Source organism: Crinia signifera, chromosome 7, assembly GCF_055691185.1.
Source record: "Crinia signifera chromosome 7, ASM5569118v1, whole genome shotgun sequence".
Lineage (NCBI taxonomy): Eukaryota > Metazoa > Chordata > Amphibia > Anura > Myobatrachidae > Crinia > Crinia signifera.
Genome location: NC_139223.1, coordinates 132,552,224 through 132,577,112, shown reverse-complemented (window position 1 = coordinate 132,577,112; position 24,889 = coordinate 132,552,224). Strand labels below are relative to the sequence as shown.

The window sequence follows — 24,889 nt, the reverse complement described above, 5'->3', positions numbered from 1 at the left end:
TGGTCACTGACGATGTCTTTCGCAACATTGCATGTACTATAACGTTTGTCCAGGAGTTCAAGGGAAATCGCTGATGATATTGCATCAACTGTTTGTCGTCTAATGTGTAAGCAGCTTAAGAGCAACACATTCACATCCTAAAGGACGGTTGCTGCACCACTGTTTGATCAGGTTGTAGTTGTGTGAACACATCCAAACTATGGCCTTTATTCAGATCTGATCGCAGTACAAATTTGTTTGGAAAATGGGCAAAACCATGTGCACTGCAGGTGGGGCAGATGTAACATGTGCAGAGAGAGTTAGATTTGGGTGAGTTATTTTGTTTCTGTGCAGGGTAAATACTGGCTGCATTATTTTTACACTGCAATTTAGATTTCAGTTTCAACACACACCACCCAAATTTAACTCTCTGCACATGTTACATCTGCCCCATCGGCCGTGCACATGGTTTTGCGCATCTTCCAAACAAATTTGTACTGTGATCAGATCTGAATAAGGGCCTATATGGGCTTGGCCACATCTTCATGTAAATAGATGTCATTATATCATTATATTTGTTTTGCTGTGATTTAACTTGTGTATCACAATTCATTTTTAATTAACTTCTGTGATGATTGTAAGATTAAGGATCAGCACATACTAGCTTTTTATATTACTTACTACACCGTACCGTAAAATACAGGCTCCAAGAACAGGACCTGTGGCTTTGTGTGTTTAGATGGCCATGGTGAGACAGTGCTAAGTATTATTATATAGTTGTTATTATTATTCTTTTTATATTATAGTTATGAAACTTAGTTAACGAGGTTAAATATACCATTGCCGAACGTGCAAACTGAACTGCAGGGTAATGAATATTCCTCCTTGATTCTAGGAATGCATTTCCTGTTGTGATGGGATGATCTGCAATGTGGACGTGCCCACCAATAATACAAACGCTGTGTTCAACGTCGTCAGATCTCATCGGAAGTCAAACGCACACAGGTTGGCGGCCCTCGTACCTGCTGTGGCAGCCGCCATGTTTTTTCTCACCATCCTCTAGCACGACGGACGTGGTTTTCATTAGTGAATCCTGTATATCAGACTAAGCATACCTGTTCCATTCTGCAGATGTTATGGGGAACCTCAGATGAAGGGTTTGTTCTGCTCTAATTTATTTAAAGCACAGTGAAATCTGGATGTTGGTAAAAAGCGGAAGTCAACAATCAGCAGGTAAATTGCTGAATGAAGACCTTCTGCTAAAATTGCACCATTGATGGAGAGGTTAATGATTTCCATGTTGTTATGGGAACATGCTGAATATGGCTCTTGGGGTCGTGACCCAGGAGATATGGACAGACGGCTTTGTTATTTGTTTTTGTGGCTAATGAGCAATCTTGCCATGAACCATGAAGAAACCTGCCTGCACTAAGTGATGTCGCATTTCAGATTTTTATCACCGGCCAATCAGCTCCTACCTGTGAAGTTACAGGCTTGGTTTGAAAAATGAAAGGTAGGAGCTGATTGGCCGGTGATAAAAACCAGACACTTTATCACTTCACAGAGTTTAATAAATCTGCCCCTGAGTTATTTATTGTTCAAATGACTTTTAAGTTAAGGACATTTCAAGGTACAGTTGACTAGATTTTCGGGATGTACTGTACAGTCTATCAGTTACAGCCTAGAGTTGTGGAGTCTTCTGAGTTCACTGACCCAAGTCCATTTTTTTTTTGCTTGTTTGGTAGGAAGACTGCCATGGTACAGTGGAAATATTTCATTGTATACTATAGTATGAATAAAACATAGTACTATGTTACCGAATAAGTAAAATAAGATAAATGTTAATGAATGTTTAATTACAGTTCTTCATTTTTGAGATCCATTTTATCAAAATTGACTAGATCCCTTTAACTCAAAATTCTTCATTTAATTTAGAGACTAATTCAGACCTGATTGCAGGATACATTTTTTCGTAAAATGGGCAAAAGCATGTGCACTGCAGGGGGGCAGATGTAACGTGCAGAGAGAGTAAGGGCCAGATGTACTAAGCTTGAAAAGTAATAAAATGGAGAGTGATAAACCACCAGCCAATCAGCTCCTCGCTGCTATGTCACAGGCTGTGTTTGAAAAATGACAGGTAGGAGCTGATTGGTTGGTGGTTTTTGACTCTCCATTTTATCACTTTTCAAGGCTTAGCACATCTCGCCCTTAGAGAGAGTTAGATTTGTGTTCAACCTGAAATCTATATTGCAGTATAAAAACAAAGCAGCCATTATTCACTCTGACCAGAAACCTAATAACTCACCCAAATCTATCTCTCTCTGCACATTACATTTGCCCCACCTGCAGTGCACATGGTTTTGCCCATTTTAAGAACAAAATTGTCCTCTGATAAGGTCTTAATCAGGCCCTTAGTGTGAACCTCAAGAGCACAGGGTAGAGGTTTACTGTCATATTGATGGGGTATGAGGTCAAACGCACCTCTATATGACACAAAGTCAGGAACATCTTACCAAATATACAAAGTGGGTAAATGCTCAGGGCCTCACACTTCAATGGGGCTTCAAACCAGGGCATGCTGGGCCAGAGGTCATCTGCATCATGGGCTGGTGCCTCTGGGTCTTCCTGGTAACAGAGAATGGTTCTTTACCACTTGGATTATGAAATACACCTAATCAGATTGTAGCATTATCTACCGGCCTACCATCCTGCAGCAATCTATGCATCTGAAGCTATGCACCAATCAGAGGGTAGCATTCTCTACCTGCCTCCATCCAGACAGCAAATAAGTACCAACTTGCTGATTGGTGGATGTTTAAAGCTGTCCAGCAATCAATGTGCTGACAGTTATTCACTGTATGGAATCATGTAGACTCAGAGAGACAGTGTGGGACTACATAATGGGAAGGTTATGAATTTGTTTCATTCATTGAATGGGCTGGTGGGGGCCCCAGTGCATTGTTCTGCTCAGAGCCTTCAGTGCTATTCAGATGGCCATGCACAAGGTTCATATATTCCCCATTATTTATAGTCTGATTGTGTTCTTATTGTACCTCTAACAAAAGAATTGACCAATCAGATCTCGTAATTTTTCAAATACAGCCTGGAGATGACTGTTTGGAGTTTGGAGATGGCTGGCTGGAACTTTATCTATCCACTTTATCTGTCTCCATATTTTTTTCCAAAGTTTGTTACATCTCCCCCTTAATCACAGTGAAACCTTCAGCCCATATGGGATTTCCTTGACCCTTCAGACCCGATAAGTAATTCTGATTGCATTATTTGATTATTTTTCATGCCCAATAATGAAAATATATTATGATCTGTCCAACAATCTAAAAGTTGATATTATCACCCCCCAAGATCAGACTCCATATCTTCTCTTTATTATGTCCTGTATATTTTTATTGCTATCCGTGTTATGCATACAGATTATGTAATCTAGCTCAATGAACTCAACTTTGCACATTTCTGCTGCAACCATGGTAAGCATAAGACTTGCACCCTTCATCAGGAACTTTCCCGGCTTCTTCCTCACTACCATGGAGACCAGCACATGACCTGTGCATATAAAGGGACAAACACAAGACAAACTACTTCTCTAGAAACTGCACAAACAAACTATGCACTTCATAAACCCAAAATGTGAGTTAGAATTTTATGTTTCTGAACGTAGTCAATGCATTTGTCCACAAGACAGTGTAATTTTATTTTCTTTTCTTTAATAAAATCAATCTTGTAGATTGAAGTTACCATTACCTGATGTTAATACAGTATATATTTGCTTTTTTGGTAAGTCATGTAAAATGAAATAGTATGTAATTGTGTTTTTATATTTCAAGCAGAAATCACCAGTTTAACATTTCTGCCTTCTAGATTTATTTTGGTGTAATATCATTTTGTTACTGTTTTTTGTATATTATTTATAATAAAATTCCAAACTGCTTCTGTGCACTTACCCATGACTTGATGCACATTTTATTATCATGGTAGGTAAGTAATGCAATTCTGATTTCCTTTGATGTCTTTATGTGTGTACAGCACATAGGGATTGTTTCTGAGTTAATTACAGCAAAATAAATAAGAAGGGCCCTTCTGAGCGATCTTTTAAAAAACGGTTTAGTGTGTATGCTCAATGTAGTTAATGATGCACAGTCCCAGGCAACATTAAGAACCCCTTCCCCGTTGTCTGTGCATGCAACTCAATCTGACTATATTACACAGAAACATAGAATTTGACGGCAGATAAGAACCACTTGGCCCATCTAGTCTGCCCCTTTTTCAATCATGTTACCTTAAAACCATATTTGATCCTTATTTCTTTGTAAAGATATCAATATGCCTATCCCAAGCATGTTTAAATTGCTCTACTGTATTTGCCTCTACCACCTCTGATGGTAGGCTATTCCACTGATCCACTACCCTTTCTTTGAAGTAATTCTTCCTCAAATTTCCCCTGAATCCTCCTCCCTCTAGTTTCAGTGCATGTCCTTGTGTTCTGTTGCTCCTCTTTCTGTGAAGAATGTCTCCCATCTGTACCTTGTTAAAACTATATATATATATATATTGTATATTTGAAAGTTTCTATCAGTCTCTAATGTATTTATATCCTTCTGGAGATATGGCCTCCGGAATTGAACACAGTACTATAGATGAGGTCGTACCAATGACCTATACAGTGGCATTATTACTTCTTTCTTCCTACTGCTGATACCTTTCCCTATGCAACCAAGCATCTGACTTGCCTTCATTATTGCTTTGTTACATTGCCTACCTGCCTTTATTCCCCTGAAATAGGGACACCTACTGTAGATCCCTCTCTTCTTCAGTAGTTTCCATTATAGTGCCATTTATACTTTGTCTTTGGATTTTTTAGACCCAAGTGCATGATTTTGCATTTTTGGGCATTAAACTGTAGTTGCCATGCTCTTGACCATTCCTCTAATCTACCTAGATCATCAATCATTTGTTTTAACCCTCCTTGTGTGTCTACCCTGTTGCATACATTTGTGTCATCTGCAAAAACGCATATTTTACCATCAATTCCATTTGCAATGTCACCTATAAAGATATTAAAAAGCACTTGTCCAAGTACAGATCACTGGGGTACTCCACTGGAAACCTTTGCCTCTTGTGACTGCACTCCATTTACTACAACTCCCTCATTTCTATCCTGCAACCAATATCTTATCCGTTTAACCATCTTAGAATACAATCCAATTCCAAGTTTACTATTTAACAGTTTAAGATGTGGGACAGTGTCAAAAGCCTTACTACAGTCTAGATAAGCTACATCTATGCGCTGCCCACCCTCCCCCACCGTGATCTATTACTTTAGTCACCCAGTCAAAAGAGTCAATAAGATTTGTTTGATATGATCTCCCCCAGTAAACCCATGCTGTTCAGGATCCTGTAAGTTGCTGGTTTTGAGATATTCTACAACTCTTTGTTTTAAGAGTGTTTCCATCCATTTCCTACTACTGATGTAAGGCTCCCTGGTTGGTAGTTGCTTACCTCTTCCTTGCTTCCATTTTTGTGCAGTGGGAATACATTTTTCAGTCTTCTGGGTTTACTCCAGTATCTAGTGACTGCTAGAATAATTCTGTTAATGGTTTTACAAGCTCCCCTTTAAGCTCTTTTAGTATCATTTGATGTATCCCAGGTGGCCCCATTGGTTTATCCACTTTCAGTTTTGAGAGTTCTGTGAGGACTTTCTCCTCTGTAAATGTACTTGTTTCTCTTTCATTTTCTGAATATACTTGCAACTTAACTGTGGCCCCTTCCCCTGTCTTTCAGCAGTGAATACTGAGCAGAAGTAGAAGTAATTATTCATATGATCTGCTATTACATTGTCTCCCTCAAGAAGACTCCACTTCCACTCTGTCTTATTACTCCACTTTTTTGTTTTTCTCCTTTCACTTATATACATACCCCCCCCCCCCCTTTGCCCGCTGACTGGGCCATTTTCTCCTCAGCCTGTGCTTTTGCACATCTGGTTGCCTTCTTAGCCTCCTTCTAACAAGATACACCTCTTTGTCTTCATTATTCTGCGTTTGCTTATATTTTCTGAAGGCCAACTTTTGTGCTTCCGAAATACTTGCTACTTCTTTTGCAAACCACAATGATTTCCTTTTCCTAACTGTTGCTTTTCGTATTGCACTATTCCCACTTCTTCTGCATATTGTCAGCCACTGCATGCAAAGGGTTGACTGGGTGATTATGGGTCTGACTGAGCATGGATCGAAAAAGCAGACTCTTTCTCTAAGGTGCAAAGTCATGTGCACTGCAGGTCGGGCAAATGTAACATGTGCAGAGAGAGTAAAGCTGGCCATACACTTGTGCGACTCCTCCAAGGGGAGAAGTCTCATGGGACAGGTAACTGCTGTACAACATGACCCTCTCCAGGAGAGACAGAATGCTCTATTCCTGGACTTCCATCTTAATTTTTAATTGCCATCACCTGTGGTGAAACACCTTTCTTATGAATGAAACAGGTGATGGCAATCATGCATTCAGAGTGTAGTCCAGGAACATAGCATTGTGAGAGGGGTCATGTTTGGAGAGGGTCATGTTGGGAGGTATGTGATAGGCTGAAACGATGCACGTTCTCAATTGTGCACCAGGGGGAATTTCATGCAGTTACTTCTTTAGTTGTGGCACAATTTCCCAGGTACCTTCACTATTGTATAATGCACATCAAATTTTTGCGCACACACAGCGTCTGTAATATTTAATGGAACCCAGGGAGTAGTCTTTGGCGCTCGGGACAAAGGGGGTGTAACTTGTCCCCCTGCAGCCACCACGTTAGAGGATTGCTAGCCTCTAAAATAGACAAGAACGAAAAAAGAACGTGGGGCGCTTGGGTATGACAAGGAATTCACAATTTATTAAAAAACATATACCACAACAATACATACAATAATACAGTTAAAACCAAGGTGTCACTAAAGTGCTATTGAAATAAGCATTAGACGATCTATCCCCTTAAAATAGAGAAAAGGGGGTTGATTTGGATGGTAAAAGTCCAATTAATTTCCAAGGTACAATGTCCTTTAGGAACAGGGTAGTTCACATGGGTGATTCACCGCGTTGGGCAAATTAGTGTGCACACTTTTTATTTACTGCAGCACAGATATCCTGCTCATAGAGGTAGTAGCAGTCACAATTTGAACACAGGACATCTGTCACACAGAATGCAGTGACAGTGTCCGTCCTGTATTTTTTAAATGAATCTTACCGCTCTGTAGTGTTGGCAGGTATCGGCAATGATGAATTAGTGCAACTGCACTGTAGCGCCTGCTTGCTTGTGCCTCTCGGCTGGCTCAGCTGTTGGATGAGAGCGCGCAGCCGGTTGTTGTATTTGGCCGGTACCGTCTCCTTGCCGCAATCGATGTTACCTCCGTGTTACGCTCTGCCACAGCGTGTCTGTTGGAGTCAGGAGTCGGCGGCTGGTAAAGGAGGTTTCTCCGTTTTTTTAAGGCAGCAGTAGGCAGGTACCTTCAGCAGGGGATCTGGATACTCTGTAGGACGCGTTTCGCCGCACACTGGGCGGCTTTATCAACCAAGTAAGTATCCAGATCCCCTGCTGAAGGTACCTGCCTACTGCTGCCTTAAAAAAACGGAGAAACCTCCTTTACCAGCCGCCGACACGGAGGTAACATCGATTGCGGCAAGGAGACGGTACCGGCCAAATACAACAACCGGCTGCGCGCTCTCATCCAACAGCTGAGCCAGCCGAGAGGCACAAGCAAGCAGGCGCTACAGTGCAGTTGCACTAATTCATCATTGCCGATACCTGCCAACACTACAGAGCGGTAAGATTCATTTAAAAAATACAGGACGGACACTGTCACTGCATTCTGTGTGACAGAAGTCCTGTGTTCAAATTGTGACTGCTACTACCTCTATGAGCAGGATATCTGTGCTGCAGTAAATAAAAAGTGTGCACACTAATTTGCCCAACGCGGTGAATCACCCATGTGAACTACCCTGTTCCTAAAGGACATTGTACCTTGGAAATTAATTGGACTTTTACCATCCAAATCAACCCCCTTTTCTCTATTTTAAGGGGATAGATCGTCTAATGCTTATTTCAATAGCACTTTAGTGACACCTTGATTTTAACTGTATTATTGTATGTATTGTTGTGGTATATGTTTTTTAATAAATTGTGAATTCCTTGTCATACCCAAGCGCCCCACGTTCTTTTTTCGTTCTTGTCTGTAATATTTATACTGTGAGATCAATACTGGTATTTTGGTATTTAGGTTTATAGAATAAAAATGATGTGGCAGTAAGGTGCGCTTGCTAACAGCAGCTAGTAAGGGGGTAGTCAATCCCCAGAAAATATACCAGATATAAGAAAAAATATACCAGCGCTGGCTTGTTTCTGAATTATTTGAGAAACAAGCCAGCGCTGGTATATTTTTTCTTATATTAGGTTTATAGAATATCTGTTAAGAAGGAATGTATCTTACATATGTATTTTATGGTAGTAGTGCTGCGCTCTGCTCCTTCTATGTGAGTGATGACAGACAGATGTTTCGGTTTATACGTTTACCTGCTAAACTTACAGTAAATACAATAATGATAATTACAGTATACAGTGTTTTGTACAACATGCATCAATACAGTAATTGAAAGAGGGCTTTTGGCGGTTGTCTCGGGGGGGAGGGGGATGGGGGTTTTATTGGGGCCTTTCCACCCCGTTGCCCCCAAATTTGGGGTGTTCTGCCTGTTGGTTCTTGCTGCCATTAGCATGTCCCTCTGACCGGCAGTTCCCAAATGTCACGTTTTGGGGTGTGGGTGTTATGGGTGGTGACGGTGGCTGCTCTGTACTGTCCTCCTTTGGCTGTCGGTGTCCCTGCTGGTGGGGGGATAATGCTGGATTGGGTACCTGTGGTGGCTGGTCTGAAGGAACCTTGTGCTTCCCTCTGTCTGTGGGCTTGTCTGCGCAGGGTGCCTGGTTGGGCTCCCACACAGACCGTCTCAGCTTCTGGAGGGAAGTGTGGTTCTTCTTGCAGAGTGCGCAAAGCAGATGGTGCCTTTTACCACCGCCGACCGTCTTCTGTTATCTCCGCCGACAGGCTAAGGGAGAAGAAGGAGGTACCGGCAACGGAGAGGGACCAGGCGAGTAGGCAAGCCCATCGGCGGAGTTAACAGCAGATGGCCGGCGGCGGTAAAAAGCACCATCCGCTCTGCGCACTCTGCCAGACGAACCACGCTTCCCTCCAGATGCTGGGGCGGTCTGCGCAGACAAGCCCGCAGACGGAGGGAAGCACGAGGTTCCTCCGGACCAGCCACCACAGGTACCCAATCTAGCATCATCCCCATACCAGCAGGGACACCGGCAGCCAAAGGACAGTACAGAGCAGCCACCGTCACCACCCATAATACCCGCACCCCAAACATGTTGGCACACAAGCCTATATTGGGGAACTGCCGGTCCACGGTACAGCGCTAACGGCAGCAAGAACCAAAGGGCAGAACACCCCAAATTTTGGGGCTAAAGGAGTGGAAAGGACCCAATAAATCCCACACCGGCCCTCACCAGACAACCCCCAAACCCCCCCACCCCCATTAAATTACTATATTGATGAATGTTGTAAAAAACACTGTATACTGTAATTATCATTATTGTATTTACTGTAAGTTTAGCAGGTAAACGTATAAACTGAAACATCTGTCTGTCATCACTCACATAGAAGGAGCAGAGAGCAGCACTACTACCATAAAATACTTGTTCTAACCCGGCCCTGTGTTGGTCTCACGGAAAGCTAGCACCAAACAATTCAAGCGCAGTGCGCAGGTAACCAATGTGTATCTTACATATGTGTGTGTAACTAAGTATTAGTGATTCAATTACTGTTTATATGAGAAGACATTGTACTTGTTCTGATTAACTCGCAAAGGCAAATACCTTTTCAAATGGACAAAACCATGTGCGCTGCAGGGGGGGGGCAGATTTAACATGTGCAGAGAGAGTTAGATTTTGGTGAATTATTTTGTTTCTGTGCAGGGAAAATACTGACTGCTTTAGTTACATCTGCCCCCCCTGCAGTGCACATGGTTTTGTCCATTTGAAAAGGAATTTGCCTTTGTGAGTGAACCAGAATAAGGGCCATTGTACTTAAGCTGTGTACACATTAGCCAATCACCATGCTCACAACCATTGTACAACATTTTTGTGTATATCGTATAGTGTGTAAGCAGTCATTAACAATGCGCGCTCTTGTGGGTTGTGATGTCCACTTTGGCCTGTACATGCAGCTTGATCTAAAGATATCGTCCACCACAGCTTGACTCCTAGATGTGGCCACTGAGGATATCTTTTGTGAAATTGTTTGGTGTTTTTTTTGCACTGTATCATTGTCCAGGAGTTAAAGGTAAATCATGAACAACAATGTAACGTTTGCGGTGTCGTCTAGTGTAGAGCAGTATATGAGGTTTTTTTATATTCACCTGAATATCATTAAGAATATAACTTGTGTTCATATGAAAGAGCACATCTATTTTAAGTTAACTATGTATTATATTTAATAACTGCACTGTTGGCTATGAGAGAATTGTATTGTTTTAAGCAGATCACTAGATTGCTTAGTAAATGTGATAGCGATGTGCAGCCCACGCATCGCACTCTCCTAGCAATTAATTAAAATTGAAAACCATAAGAACCATTATCAAAAATATGAGTGGGAGTACATTGTGAATAATACAGAACTCATCTCATGGACAAGTTGGGACACATCACCGAATTGCTAAGTGGAGTTTAAATGTCCTGGGGACTCAGATACTGATGAACGTCCCATCTGAGTAAAAGCTGGGCTTGTAGTGCATGGATGACAACTAGATCACATGTGGCCTGGTCATGTAGCCGGATGTAGACTCCACACACAGACCTTACAGTTCTCGTTTTATAACCGCATATACAGACATGCATGTTACTAATCCATTATTTTTCATTCAGTTTATTATAAGAGATTGTGTTTATTTTAGGACAACTCAAAATGTCTGTGCCAGTGATTGATATCAATGATTACCGTTTGCATTTTAACAGAAACCAGCATCTATAGTTATGTTTTTTTTTTTTATTATACTCGTATCTGAAAACATTATCTTATTGGCTATATCGCTTGGCTGCAGATATTGGGGGAGATGTATGAAGTCTTAAGGGGCATACACATGGGGTGATGTGAGGGCTGTTTCTAAGCGATCTGACTAGATTGTTTAGAAATTAAGCACAGAACGCTCCGTGTGTATACCCCCCGGCTATGGCGATGAGCAGTCCAGCACGTCGCTACCGCCTGACTAGATTTTTACTATTTGCAGTCAAAATCTAGTTATTGCCAGTGTTCTCTCACAAGAGAACACTGGCCAGCACGGATTGCTCAACACAGGTGCATAGTGATGTGTGCTGAGCAATCTGTGCTTAAGCATGTTGCCCAGCAAAGCCTCCCCTTAGCCCCATCTGTATGCCCCATTAGGGTCGTATTCAATCCGGGATTCTGACTGTTGGAATCTCTGCATTTTTCACTTTCTTCCAGCTCTAATTCGACAGTCACAATTCAATGTTCCAAATTGTCGAGTGTCGGAAAGTCCGTGGATCAGTGAAAACGGCTCCTGAATGACGAAAACAGCCGTGGATTCGACGATCCACAGCCGTTTTCCGACAAATCAGTTAAGTCTTTAATAAAAGCCCAAACTGATAGCCTTCAACACTATCGGAAATGGCAGCATTGAATAGGCGAGTGCCAATATATTTAACCCCTGTGGGAAATATCAGCATGGGTGGAATACCTTTCTTAGAGAGTGAGAAATTGGAGAGAGATAATGGGCGGAATGTTCTAACATCCGCAGCCCTGTATCGCCGGGCTTCGCATTCTTAGTGACCGCATATTCTCTAATATATGCGGTCATTAATGCAAGGGACAGCTCTTGCGATAAGAGCTGTCCCTTAAGATGTGGCGCCGGTGCTGGACTTCCGGGTCTGTGACCCGGGAGTCCATCTGCGCATGCGCAGAGTGACGCGCCGGCCGCAGGGCATGCTGGGAGGGATCCGTGATGGATCCCTCAAACAGCGCTGCGGTAAGAAGCCCATAGGCTTCTCCAGGGAATCGCCAGCCTTTGCTGGCGATTCCCTCTTCAGCGCTGCCACTGCGGAGGGAGGTTAGAGCATACTGATAACGGGGTTTTTACCGCATTTCTGTCTTAGAGAATCGCCCCCCATGTACCAGCCAATCAGTTCCTAACTGTTATGTTCTAGGCTGTGTTTGAAATATTACAGTTAATAGCTGATTGGTTGGTCGGAGAATCAGCACTCGGCATTGGATGGGGCAAATACAATTTGCCCTAAAACGAGCGAAAATTGCAGATCTTTCATCTGGTAGAAAAATCCGTCAATAAATGAATACCATCCTAAGGTGTAAATTTACTAAAGTTTCTAAAAATGAAAGCGACGATGTTGCCCAGAGCAACCAGTCAGATCCTGTCTATCATTTCTCTATTGAATCCTTGAAAATGTCAGAATCTGATTAGTTGCTATGGGCATTTTTAGACTTACATTTTTCAAGTGCTCGCACTAACAATCTTCATCACGCTTGTCGCAGCCACGTCCGACAAAGACCCAGCTCCACGCAACAGTTTCCTCAGTTTTCCCAGGAGCCTCACACTTCTGGTGTAGGGTCACTGTAACATGTGCCTGCATACAGTAGTTTGGCTTGGCAGAGATCAATCAAACCTTTCCGATTTGCTGCCAATGGCCGACACACGTAGCTATATTAGACCATTTTCTGAGGGATGTTACAGTACTTCATTTAACTACATCGCTCAGAAAATGGCCATACACCGCTGTGTGTGTGTGTACGGACCATAGCGATGCGGGGCCCCGCGCATTGCTGTCTCCTGGCGATTAATATTCAGCATGCTGGATAAATCTAGTTAATCGGAGGGGTCAGAGCCAGTGTTCTCACCGGAGATCACTGGCCCAAAGGGATCGCTCAGCAGCACGTCGCTGTGCAGCATTGTGTGCTGGGCGATCTGAATGTTCTGAGTGATCTAGCATCACTCAGAACGCTCATCTCCACACATCGCTACGTGTGTAGGTCCCTTAACAGAGAGAGTTAAGGCCCCCATACACTATGCGATTTGGGCATGATTTCACCCAATTCAGATGAATCGGGCCGAGAATTTTGGCCCAAATCGCACATTTAGACATCCCCTCCGACCCAGTGCGCGGTCCCAGGCCCATCGGGGGAGGGGAGGTTGGATGAGCTGCACATACGATTTGCTAAATCTTATGTGCAGCCCGGAGTTAGGCGGGGGACGGCAGCGGGCGGGGGCTTCCGGCTACCAGAGAGCTAGGCGGAGGGAGCAGGGGGGAGACGCAGGAAGGCGGGCAGGGGAAGATGCTGCCGGTCAGCGCCAGCGTCGGGAGCAGGGGAGCACTTAAATAAAAAAAACATACAAATGAATAGGCAGCCATTGATTGGCTGGGAGAGGTCTCAGCCAATCAGTGGCTGCTCATTCATTTGTATGGGTTTGTTATTATTTTTTTTAAGTGCTCCACTGCTAGCGCGCTGCCCGGCAGTGGCTTCCCCTGCCCGCCTTCCTGCACCTCCGTCCGGCGCCTTCTGTCTGGCTCTCTGGTCATGGGCACCCTCCCCCATTGCCGTCACCCGCTCCCTCGTCCCCTCGCCGGTGTCCGCCGCCCCTCTGCTCCCTCTGCCTGCAGCTCCCAGGGAGTAGCATGTGATAAATTTCATGCGCACATGAAGTGCCTAATTGCATGTGATCCCCCAGGGGAGCTGCCAGGACAAACAGGTCCGACTTGTCCTTAGGACAAGTCGGACTAATGTATGAGGGCCTTTTTTTTTTTTTTAGTTAAGTTTGTTCAAACTGAAATCTAAATTGTAGTGTAAAAATAAAGTATACAAACACAGGAAGAACATTGAGATTCCACACAGATAGAGCACGAGTCAGTAATCAAACACAGGATCCCACTGCTATGAGTCAGCAAAGCTAATCACTAATGGTCCATTGTTATTTCTGATTGCTACAAATTAGATCTGAACTTTTGTTTCCAGGGCCAGTAACCTCAAAGAATGTTTGAGCCCAGTACAGAGAATTGTATATTGTTTTAGGTTATCCCTCTAAGCAAATCCTGATTGTGTTTGCCACCTGTTTGCCTGCTCTCTGTCATAATGTCTACCCTTTATGGATATCATAACGCTTACCTGACACTTACAAAATATTGAACATGAGATAAACAAACAAGTATGTACTACGCAACAGAAGGGACAGACAGATGTAATCTGTAAGGATGGTTTTGCGTACCCAGACTCACATAAAGATGTGGCTGGTTACACACATCAAGGTATCTTTTAATCTTTAGTGCGTACCCAACTCACAATTAAGGAGTGTAGTATCCTCACATAAAGGTATCTTTTAACCAAACAAATAGAAATTTTTGCCAAGGGGATGCGTACCCCAACTCACTGGTAATCACATCAAGGTATCTTTCAGGCCACTCAGTAGATGAACCAGAAAAGTGCTTTAATAACTTCCACATCCAGAAGTACACAATATAGAATAAAATCAAACAAAGTAATCACTGTGACTGCCGTATACAATAGAACAGTGGTGCAAACTTGTATCAGTGGTGCAAACAGTGTATCAATAATCAGCAGCTGTGCGAATACGCAGCCGTGCATTCAGGTCTGAATCAGGACCCATGTACCTAGCCTTGGAGAGAGATAACATGCACAGAGATACCAGTACCAGCTAATCATTTCCTATCTGCCATGTTACAGGCTGTGTTTGAAAAATGACAGGAGCTGGTTGGCTGATACTTTATCAAATCAATGCTTAGCACGTAGACCCCTAAGCTTGAAAGGGGAGGTTTTAGATGACAGAAAAGAAAATAAGACTGCATCAATGGTGAACCCTGCAAGCAGACAAATATCTGCTAAAAATGCCAGCGTCGCTCACATTTGTTATATAAATTCAAATAAAAATTGCTGTGTAAAAAAAATATATATTATATCCTATAAAAGATAGGGTCATTATGATGAATAAAAATGTTTGCCAGGTTTCACACCTATTTTGACAAATTCACTCGGCACTCAAAAGGTTAAGGGATATATGTGATAACACAGCCTACTCATTCATTGGGCCAGATGTAAGTGGAGAGTGATAAACAACCAGCCAATCAGCTCCTACCTGTCATTTTTCAAACCAAGCTTGTAACATGGCAGTTACGAGCTGATTGGCTGGCTGTTTATCATTCTCCATTTTATCACCTTTTAAGCTTGATACATCTGGCCCATTATCACTCGTGCCGTAGTCTTGTCAATACTCCTTGGTGAAACTATAGGCTACATTAGTCTGTAGTGTCATTTAAAAAATACATAAAGGTCTTATAGACACTGTCCCAGCTGTATAGCCAGTGGTTCTGAGAGAGGGGGAGTGGGTACTAATTACCTGGATCTGCGCTGCTGAGGGACCAGACAGGGGCCTGGGTATGCTGCCCCCTCCCCCTTCTCCTCCAGAATATATCTGGGGCTGGCGTCATCTTCCCATTGATATCTTTAGGAAGATGATGCATATTGAAAGCAAAGACTTTGACACTGTGCCAGAGTCTTTGCTCTCTAGTGGCCAGCAGCATCTTCCCAAATATCACTGGGAAGATGGCGATGGCCAGGGAGGAGGGACCTGCTTCAATGATTTTATTTTTTACAATGATTTAAACAGGTTTAAATGATATAAACAGGTGTAGTCAAGACCACTTTACAAGCCACACCTCCTCTTTACCAGGGCCAGGCATGTCTCTCTATGCCCCGGTGTATAGCTCATAGGTAGCCACCAGTCCTTATACTGTTACATGTTATACATGTTAAATATGTTGTTTCTTAGGGTTACTATAAAGCATAGAGAATATTGTCAGAAGGAAGAGATAGCGGAAGAGTTGAGTGTGAAAAAAAAATTGTTGCCACTATCTGGAGAACTTAGACAACTGAGAATATTCAACGTCAAGGACTCAACTTTGGCTTTTAATATTAGTGTTATATCAGAATAGATCAATCAACACAGTCCTGCATAGTTAATTATAACTAGTCCTGGTCTGAATGAGCATCTTACCACCTTCTTGGTTCATTCTAGAAGGGTTATAAAAGTAATGGACTTGTATATGTTCAGTAAAGTAATTTTGGAATAGATATACGGTACCAATGCAGCTACTTGGAGATTTCGATTTGATAGTTCCTGGAGATAGTTCCTGGTACTGGGACTACATGAGTATTAAGAAACTTATAAAATGATGAAAGAAATGTATTCAGATTATTTATTGACATTAATTTATATAGTGCCGGCTTATTCCATTGCTTTGGAATTACAACCAAATAGTAACAAAATGAGACTTAGTAATAACAGGTCAAGGAGGCCCTTCTCACAAGCTTAGAGTCCATGTATCACCATTTACAGATAACTTGACTAGTGCAAATTATATGACCAAATTGATGATGGTTAGCAAACATTGTTGGGCAAGATTCAACGTGCGGAAATTCAGCTTTGGTCTCTTACAGTGAAGCAATATACTGATATGCGGTGTTTACAAAGCCAGGAATGCTGGGGCATGCATTCTGACAATGCCTCTTCATTGCTTTCACAATATTGTGTTATGTCTACCACACACACACAACCACTTCACTCAGGACAATAATGTCTGACATTTTGTGTTATATTTTTATAGTCTGAATTCATGAGATGGTTGTGAGGGACAGGCAGAGCTATGACCGAGAGAAGGTGTTTTGCAGTCATGATGGTGCATGGCTAAACACAATGGGGCATTTTATCTAGTGATTTCCCTACTAGGCATGCTCAAAGCCGCAAGAAAATGGCCCCCACACCATTTCAGGTAAGTAATGAGGAGAAATGTGTGCTCTAATGTATGGTTTGATTACTAAAAAATTAAAATATAGAATAAGCTGAATTGACACTAAAGATTGCAAAACACAGAACTTTTGTTTTCTTTAAAACATAAATTGACAGCTATCCAATAAGGATTCTATGTCTATTTGCAGGACAGGTTTCATTAATTAACTTCAGCTAAAAAAATCTCTCACCTCGACTGACTTTCCAATTGGGCAGTTTAATAGAGGAGACAGCCCTGTGCAGGCTCTGCTCAGGCCGCCCTATGCCCTCGGACGCTATAGACTCTGTCTTTGTGTCGGACTGTACTGAACTGCGCAGGTCTCCATGAACATGGCATCCGTGTATTGCCTCAGGGACATCTATATCATGGGATTTCTGTCTGCAGTCTCCACCACAGTGGGACGGCATTATAGAGATGACAATGTTTCCAATAGAGTCTCTGAAATAAGCAAAATAACAAAACCAGAACACAGCTATGAGCACATCCAGCACAGCACCTGCTCCATTTATTGGTTGGTAATGCCAGTAGCTGGGTCCCGCATGATCACTCTACTAGCACTGGGGGAGCTGACAGGGCGCAGGTAATGAGAGGCGACGTGGTGTGTCCAGCCCCCACTTTAGGAAGTATTGGTACGCAATGCTGGGGGGGGGGCTACGTTCTACACTGTAATATTTTAGTGCAAGGTGTGGTATTGGAATCCTGGCGCTTGGGACGCTGGCGGTCAGAAGCTTGACAGCAGCATTACGATGGTCAGGATCCCGACACCTTTTAGATACGTATGCTAACACTGCAGCCACAGCACTCTCTCTCTAGGTGTAGTCCGCATATTCCAGTCCCACCAAGTGCCTAAAACAGGGCTATAGGCATCACAGCCACACAAGGTCATGTCCCTTTTCATGATGCAGCATCTCTGGAACTTTCAAGGCCACACCGGGTGTTGCCAGGGTACGTGACCCCCTGCTTATACTATATTACAGCATTGTTATTATTATTATTGTTACATGGTGCCAAAATGTGTAGAGGGTAGAACTGCCCTTTATACAGCCTTTTCAGCGGCTCCCCTGGGACCAGCAGGGTCCTAAGCAGCCGCTTTGGTGGCCTTCTGGTAAATTCGATATTCCCCCATGCTTGTCTGCCGGTGGTCCCAATCATCGCTGCTGTCACTCAGGCCCTCTTTCGGGCTTGCCCCAGTACTAAAGTCCTGGCCTTACCCTTAATGGTGGCCCTGCCTTAACATGCTGGCAGGTGAAGGATACCCTGGGGTCATGGAATAAAAGAAAACACTTCTGACACTCCAACCCATTGGGCATAACACAATAGAGTTTCCCAAATGTTCCTAAATTGCCACAAATACCCCCACATAGAAATTGTGAATCCTGTCCCTCACTTTGGATTTCAAATGTTGGACAGGAAAGCTTCCAGATGCCCCTTAAGACCAAGGGATCATAAGATGTTAAGTTCCCACTGGAATGTCCCTGAACAATGCCCCTTAGGGCACCATTACGAGCCATCAAGTCTGTGCCTAAAATATACATAAGGGAATATGACACCTATGGCAGTATGCAGGCAGTTGTGCTGTAAAGTCAGACCTCAGGCTGTAGACCTACAGTATGCTTTTTTTGTTTTGCACATTGTAATAATCTTTTAAGCACACCTTTTTTTTTTAATAAAAAAATTCTCATTTTAGATCCAGTCCTGTGCAATGCTGTTATTGGATGCTGCTTGCTTAGCTATGCACACATTGCCTACAGTGGTCCTGGGGAGGTGGTGGGACTCATTTCCCATGCCGCCTACCTCCATGCCCATCAGGTGGAACCAGGGATGGTGTAACGGTATTCTGCGGGCCACTGCAAACTGTACATTTGTGACCTACTATTCATAGACCTGAAAAGGAACAGTGCCCGTCAAATGTGTGCGCCACAAGAAAGGGGTGTGGTCTCACAAAGAACGGGTGTGGCCACACAATAGTACCCCTCATTCCGATGCTTGGCACTGTGAGGCTTGTATGCAGCTGCTTGGTCATGGCAACCCATTCCATTCAGCTCTGTTAACAGGTATGGCCAAATACTTTTGTCCATATAGGGGATTATTCTGGTTGACCCACAAAGCTATGAAAATTTGCAGCTTTGCAGGTCACCTAAACGCCGCCCAGCACCTGCATGAATGCCCGCCCCCCCTCACTCGACGATTTCCCGGCATGCATGCGAATGGATATTTAGGATAAACATCCATTGCAGCCTTGCATATGAGGGAAAAATCATTTGATGGTCGCCAACCATTGAATGATGTCTACAGTGCTCGCAGATCTAAAGCTGTGTACACATGGTGCAATATCGCTGTCAATATGGTCACTGAGCGACCATATTGCCAGTGATTTGTTTGTGCTGCAGTGATAAATCACCGGGTGTGTGCTCACATGTTCAGACCCCTAATGGTCAAAGGTCGAGCTATTTCCCCCTGCGGCTCCCCTGGCAGAGTCTCCTTTTCATCAGCGACAATCTCTGGTCACTGATAAAAACAGGACACTGAGCAATATATTGCACCGTGTACACAGCAAGAGACCTCTCTGGTGTCTTAGATCTGCGGGTACCTGTATGGAAAGTGGGCGGGCAGCTGACATCCACTGACATCAGCTGCCCAGACCCGCGTCACGGGCAAATTTCCATGGGAACGCCCATGAAATGCTGGCCATTGCCATGGGTGCGATCATAGCCCACTGCCCCACGCCTCCACCCGCGCTGCTGTGTGCGAGCGTCCAGGGAATAATCAATTCACAGTGCGGCTGCATAAACGTTTATGCGCATGCACAGTTGCAAAACATCGCTCCCCTGTGGGAACACTCAGGGGAGCGATTAGATCAGAATCACCCCCTTACTGTAGGCTCCATTAGAAGCCATTTAATAATTGTCATTATTAAAGTGTCATTTTTCATCTTTCTTGAATGCTCGGCCCCACCTGTGGATGTCAGGGCATTTTTATTTTACTTTAGTTTTTATTCGGCCTGAACTAATTTATTTTAAACTATGTAGTATAGAAAGCATCAGTTCTGGAACACTGACAATGCTCACGGAGATACATAATCTCACCCATTATCCGCCTCACTGCCAACCTGTCACACCTAATTACTGTTTACACTATTTGTTCACTCCTGGTCAAGGTTCTTAAATCTTCCCACGTCTGCAGTTCAAATATTGCAAATGCTCAGTTGGTCAGAAGTGATAAAGTAGGTGTGACGTGAGGAAGGCATTATATAGATTGTAATGTAGAATATATGCATTATTAAGCATTGCGCACCTTGGTGGGCAATTACGGCCTGATTCTGGTTTCATCGGTCGAGAACGAATTCGGACTTGTTTCCTGTTTTGCGAATATGCGCATGTACAGACACCCTGTGCGACAGGGTGAGCATCACTCACCGAGGCGTTCCCATGAAAACGCTAAGTGTTCCCTTGGAAATGCACGGTCAATGCTTGCTCGGGGCAGGTGGCTCACGTCACATCACGCCCCTTTTTTGCCATCTCTGTAGGAAATAAAAGTCAGTCTAGACATCGAACATCCAATGATTTTTCACCCATGTGGCTGCATGTGAGGGGATGTGTAAGCGCACACATCCCCTTGCATGGAATGTGGGGATTCACATTTATGGTCAATAATAATCCTGGTGGAGGGCAGTACTACATAGTAGACACAGTAACATGCTCTGCTTTTAACCTGCAGCTCCGCCCCCTGTAGGTCTCCCTCAGAAACTCCGCCCCCAGTGGCCACGCTGCTGTGATGTGACAATGGGTGAGTTTGGGTTATTTTCTAAGAAATCTGTCTAGATCGCTTAGAAAGTAAGCAGAGATTGCTTTGTGTGTACAAGCCATAGCGACAGCAATGTGTGGTCCCGCGTGTCGTCATTGCCTGACTAGATTTTGACTGAATGCAGTCAAAATCTAGTCAGATAGCCAGTTCTCACCAGAGAACACTGGTCAACACAGATCGCTCAGCATACATTGCTGGTGCATAGCATATGTGCCAGCGATGTGTGCTGAGACATGTGTGCTTTAGTATCTTGCTCAGCACAGAGGCTTCATTGCCACATGTGTACCGGACTTTATTTTCATTAGAGTGGGCGGGACTACCCTCTACATGCCTCTCTGCGGATACTGTGTGCGGCCCCAAACAGGAACATTCTGCTGGCCACTGTGCTGGAGAATGTCTGCGGTGCACGGTGCACCCTGCTGCACTTTAGGCTCCCAGAGCTGGCACTGTGCCAGAACCACCCTCACTACACCTCTACATGGGTGGATGATATAGTGAAGTGGCCTCCAACCTTTTTTGGGGTGTGAGCTACTCGCAGCAAAATAAACCACCCGAAGATTAAAATAAAATAAAAAAATTAAAAAATCTGCCTAATAACCAAATAATGCCCTTTACACATTATGGCACACACTGTAATGCCCCTGACACACTATGCCATATACATAACTGCGTACTCAAAAATTGAGTGTAGCCACATGGGGTGTTTCCAAATGAAAATGTGTGATACACATATGCCCCCAATAGTGCAGTGCCAGATATACATATGCCCAAATAGTGCCAGATACAAATATGCTCCCTTGGTGCCAGGTATGCCCCCATGGTGCCAGGTATGACCCCATGGTTCCGGGTATGCCCCCACAGTGCCAACAATGACCCCACAATGCCAGAAATGCCCCCCCAGTGCCAGCAATGCCCCCACAGTGCCAACAATGCCCACAGTGCCAGCAATAAGTATGCCCCCCACAGTGCCAGGAAGTATGCCCCCACAGTGCCAGCAAGTATGCCCCTACAGTGCCAAGTGTCTCCCAGCAGCAGTACACTCACCATTGTTGCTGCTGCTGCCGGGGAGAGAACTGTTCAGTCATCCAGTCCCCCCTGTAGTGCTGCTTCCGCTGGCGCTGTCTGTGTCTGGCGGTGTCCTGTGTCTGGGTTTGGCACCACTGCTTCCCTTTTTAGGGGAGGAGAGCACAGTGCACCGCGTGTCCTTCCCCTCACTTCCTTGTGACTGCGACGTCTGACCAATCAAAGCTCGCGGACCAGCTCCTGATTGGCTGCCAGCCCGCAAGCTCTGATTGGCAGACACCGCAGTCACAGGGATGCACAGTGAGGGGTAGGAGGCGCGCAATGCGCTCTCCTCCCCTCAGGGAATAGGGAAGCAGCGGTGGTGGTGGGTAATGGAGGGACGGATGGTGGGCAGCGGCGGATAATGGAGAGGTGAACGGCGGCAGAGTGGTCGAGCCACCCCGATCGCTGCTGCTGCGAAAGACGGGTTGGTGACCACTGATATAGTGCGTACAATATCGTTAAGTGATGTCACCAGAACCCCGCGGAACATGCAGGTCATTGGCTACCAGCCAAAATTGACCTACATGTCCAGACAAGGGTCACTAACAATGAGCGGTTGCGTGCATTATTAATATCATGATATTTAGAATACATACATTTACACACTTTTTTTCTTGGTAGAGCAGAAGGGCCCTTCTGAGAGATTTATTATTCTTTATTTGTTTGTTTCATGTCCATCCATCTTGCTAAACCTGAGCAATGAAAAAACAAAATTTCTTGGCATCAAAGCAAGAGATACTGAAAGTTAGATCTCTTCAAAGAAACATTATGTTGGCAATTATATTAACCGAATGCAGTAATGATGAAGATCTATTTATTTTTAAATTCCTATAATTCTCAATGACTTTTCCTTCCATTCTAATGGTGTGTACACACTTGTACAATCTGCATGAGATCCACATGAGATTTTGACTATATAGTCAAAATCTCATGTGGATCTCATGCAGAAAGTCTTGGCTGCATAGACTATATAGCAGGGTTGCCGACTTTCTTCTTCTCCTCTCCGGGAGAAGCCCGGAGAGGAGAGATTCAGTAGCAGCTCAGGGTGCGGGGCTTAAGCGTGACATCACTAAGCCCCGCCCCCATGCTGGTAAACCAGCTAATTCAGTGATCTCCGTGGAGGGGGCGGGGCTAAAACGACGCGATTGTGTCATTTTAGCTCCGCCCCCTCCTCTGAGACCCGAGGATTGCGGCATTTTAATGCCGCGATCCGGGGGACAGCGGGGGTCCCCCCTGAATCCGGGAGGGCTGCCCACCCTTCCGGGGGGCCGGGAGGGAGCCCCGATTTTCGGGAGACTCCCGGAAATTCCGGGAGGGTCGGCAACCCTGCTATATAGTGCAGATCTGCACTATATAGTCTCTAAAATGTATGCAGATAGTCTAAATTGTATACATAGTCTAAATTGTATACATAGTCTAAATTGTACAAGTGTGTACACACCTTAAGAGACACAGGGTGAAATTTAATAGGATGAGAGGTTCAGAAAGTGAGAGATTTGGTAAAAAATCTACAGTTTTTTAAAGCGTCAATCATTTACATTGCAAAATCACACTGGTTTTGCAGTGTAAAAGATTGCCGCTTAAAAAACCTGGAGATTTCTATCCAAATCTCTCACTTTGTGAATCTCTCACCCTATTCACTCACAGCTCTCCTATACTCCAACACTCAGTGACCATCTCTGTCCGCATACTCATCTCCATCATTGGCCTCAAGCCTCTAGTTGTATGTTGATTGAGTCCTCACTACTTACATTTAAGCTGTAATGTGTATTGATCTGTGGCGCTCTTTATTTGTACTGTATTTTTGTTATTTATTCAATGTTATGGCAAGCTTTGTCTCCCTGTATTGTTCCATTGTACGGCGCTGCAAAACACTTGTGGCGCCTTATAAATAAAATTATAATAATAATAATATTAAATTTCACATTGCCAGTAAGCCTCTGCTTCATCAGAAGGTTACTTATTTACTATCATTTACAGGTTGAGTATCCCTTATCAAAAAATCCATTATCCAAATTATTCGGAAAACCATACATTCCAGAAAGTGGATTTTTGCCAAATTTCTCACTTTCTAAATCTCTTACCCTATTAAATTTCACATTGCCAGTAAGCCTCTGCTTCATCAGAAGGTTACTTATTTACTATCATTTACAGGTAGGGGGGGAGATTCTCTAAATGAAAAATGCAGTAAAAACCCTGTTATCTGGGTTTTTACCGCATTTCGGGATGCACTAAGCATCCCCCCGCCGGGTTACCGCGGCGGGGGGCATCGAAAAATCTGGCGATGCCCCAATAGAAGCCAATGGGCTTCATCCGCATCCCACCGCCGCCCTGCAACGACCCCCCGCCGCCCCGCACGGACCCCCGCCGCCCCGCATCGCCCCCTCCCCCCTCACCTGTGTCCAGGGAGCACAGAGCTGTGCTGCCCGGACCTGTGACCTCCTCCCTGCACTGATCCTCTTCCGGGTGCAGGGAGGAGGAGAGCCCGGCGCAGCAGCAGCACCGGGTGTGGGAGGGAGGGGGGAGCCGCCGGGACCTGCTGGGACCCGGCGACTCTCACCGCAAAGGACAGCTCTTAACGCAAAGGCTGTCCTTTGCTATAATTATCGCATATGTTAGAACATATGCGATAATTATAAATGCGATGGGCGGCGAAGGGGGGCGGAGATTCTTAGAGAATCTCCCCCTGAGTATCTCTTATCAAAAAATCCATTATCCAAATTATTCCAAAAACCATACATTCCAGAAAGTGGATTTTTTTTTTTATTGCTAAAAGTACTACTGGGGACATCTGTAACTGGCACTACTGGGGAAATCTGTAACAGCACTACTGAGGACATGATATGTAACTGGCAATACTGGGGACATCTGTAACTGGCAATACTGGGGAAATCTGTAACAGCACTACTGAGGACATGATATGTAACTGGCACTACTGGGGATATGATATGTAACTGGCACTACTGGGGACATGATATGTAACTGGCACTACTGGGGATATGATATGTAACTGTCACTACTGGGGACATGATATGTAACTGGCACTAAATATGTGCAAGAAAATGACTGCTTGGCATTTAAATTCAATGCCTGAGATAGTACACAAACTTTCAT

General features: G+C 44.2%; 1 protein-coding gene across 2 annotated transcripts in view; it reads left to right on the top strand.

Annotated features, from left to right (window-relative positions):
- Positions 1-2,011, top strand: part of LYPD6B (LY6/PLAUR domain containing 6B) — a 65,836-nt gene extending 63,825 nt beyond the window's left edge. Inside the window, exons 5-6 of one of the 2 annotated variants that reach the window (XR_014450598.1) lie at positions 875-1,411; positions 1,500-2,011. Coding sequence is in view for 1 of the 2 variants with exons in the window: in XM_083152056.1 (XP_083008182.1) it covers positions 875-1,042 (168 nt within the window). In the remaining variant the exon portion in view is untranslated. Of the gene's footprint in view, positions 1-874; positions 1,455-1,499 lie in introns of those variants that run through there. The other variant, XM_083152056.1, reaches the window with a different exon arrangement.
- Positions 2,012-24,889: the final 22,878 nt, after the last annotated feature.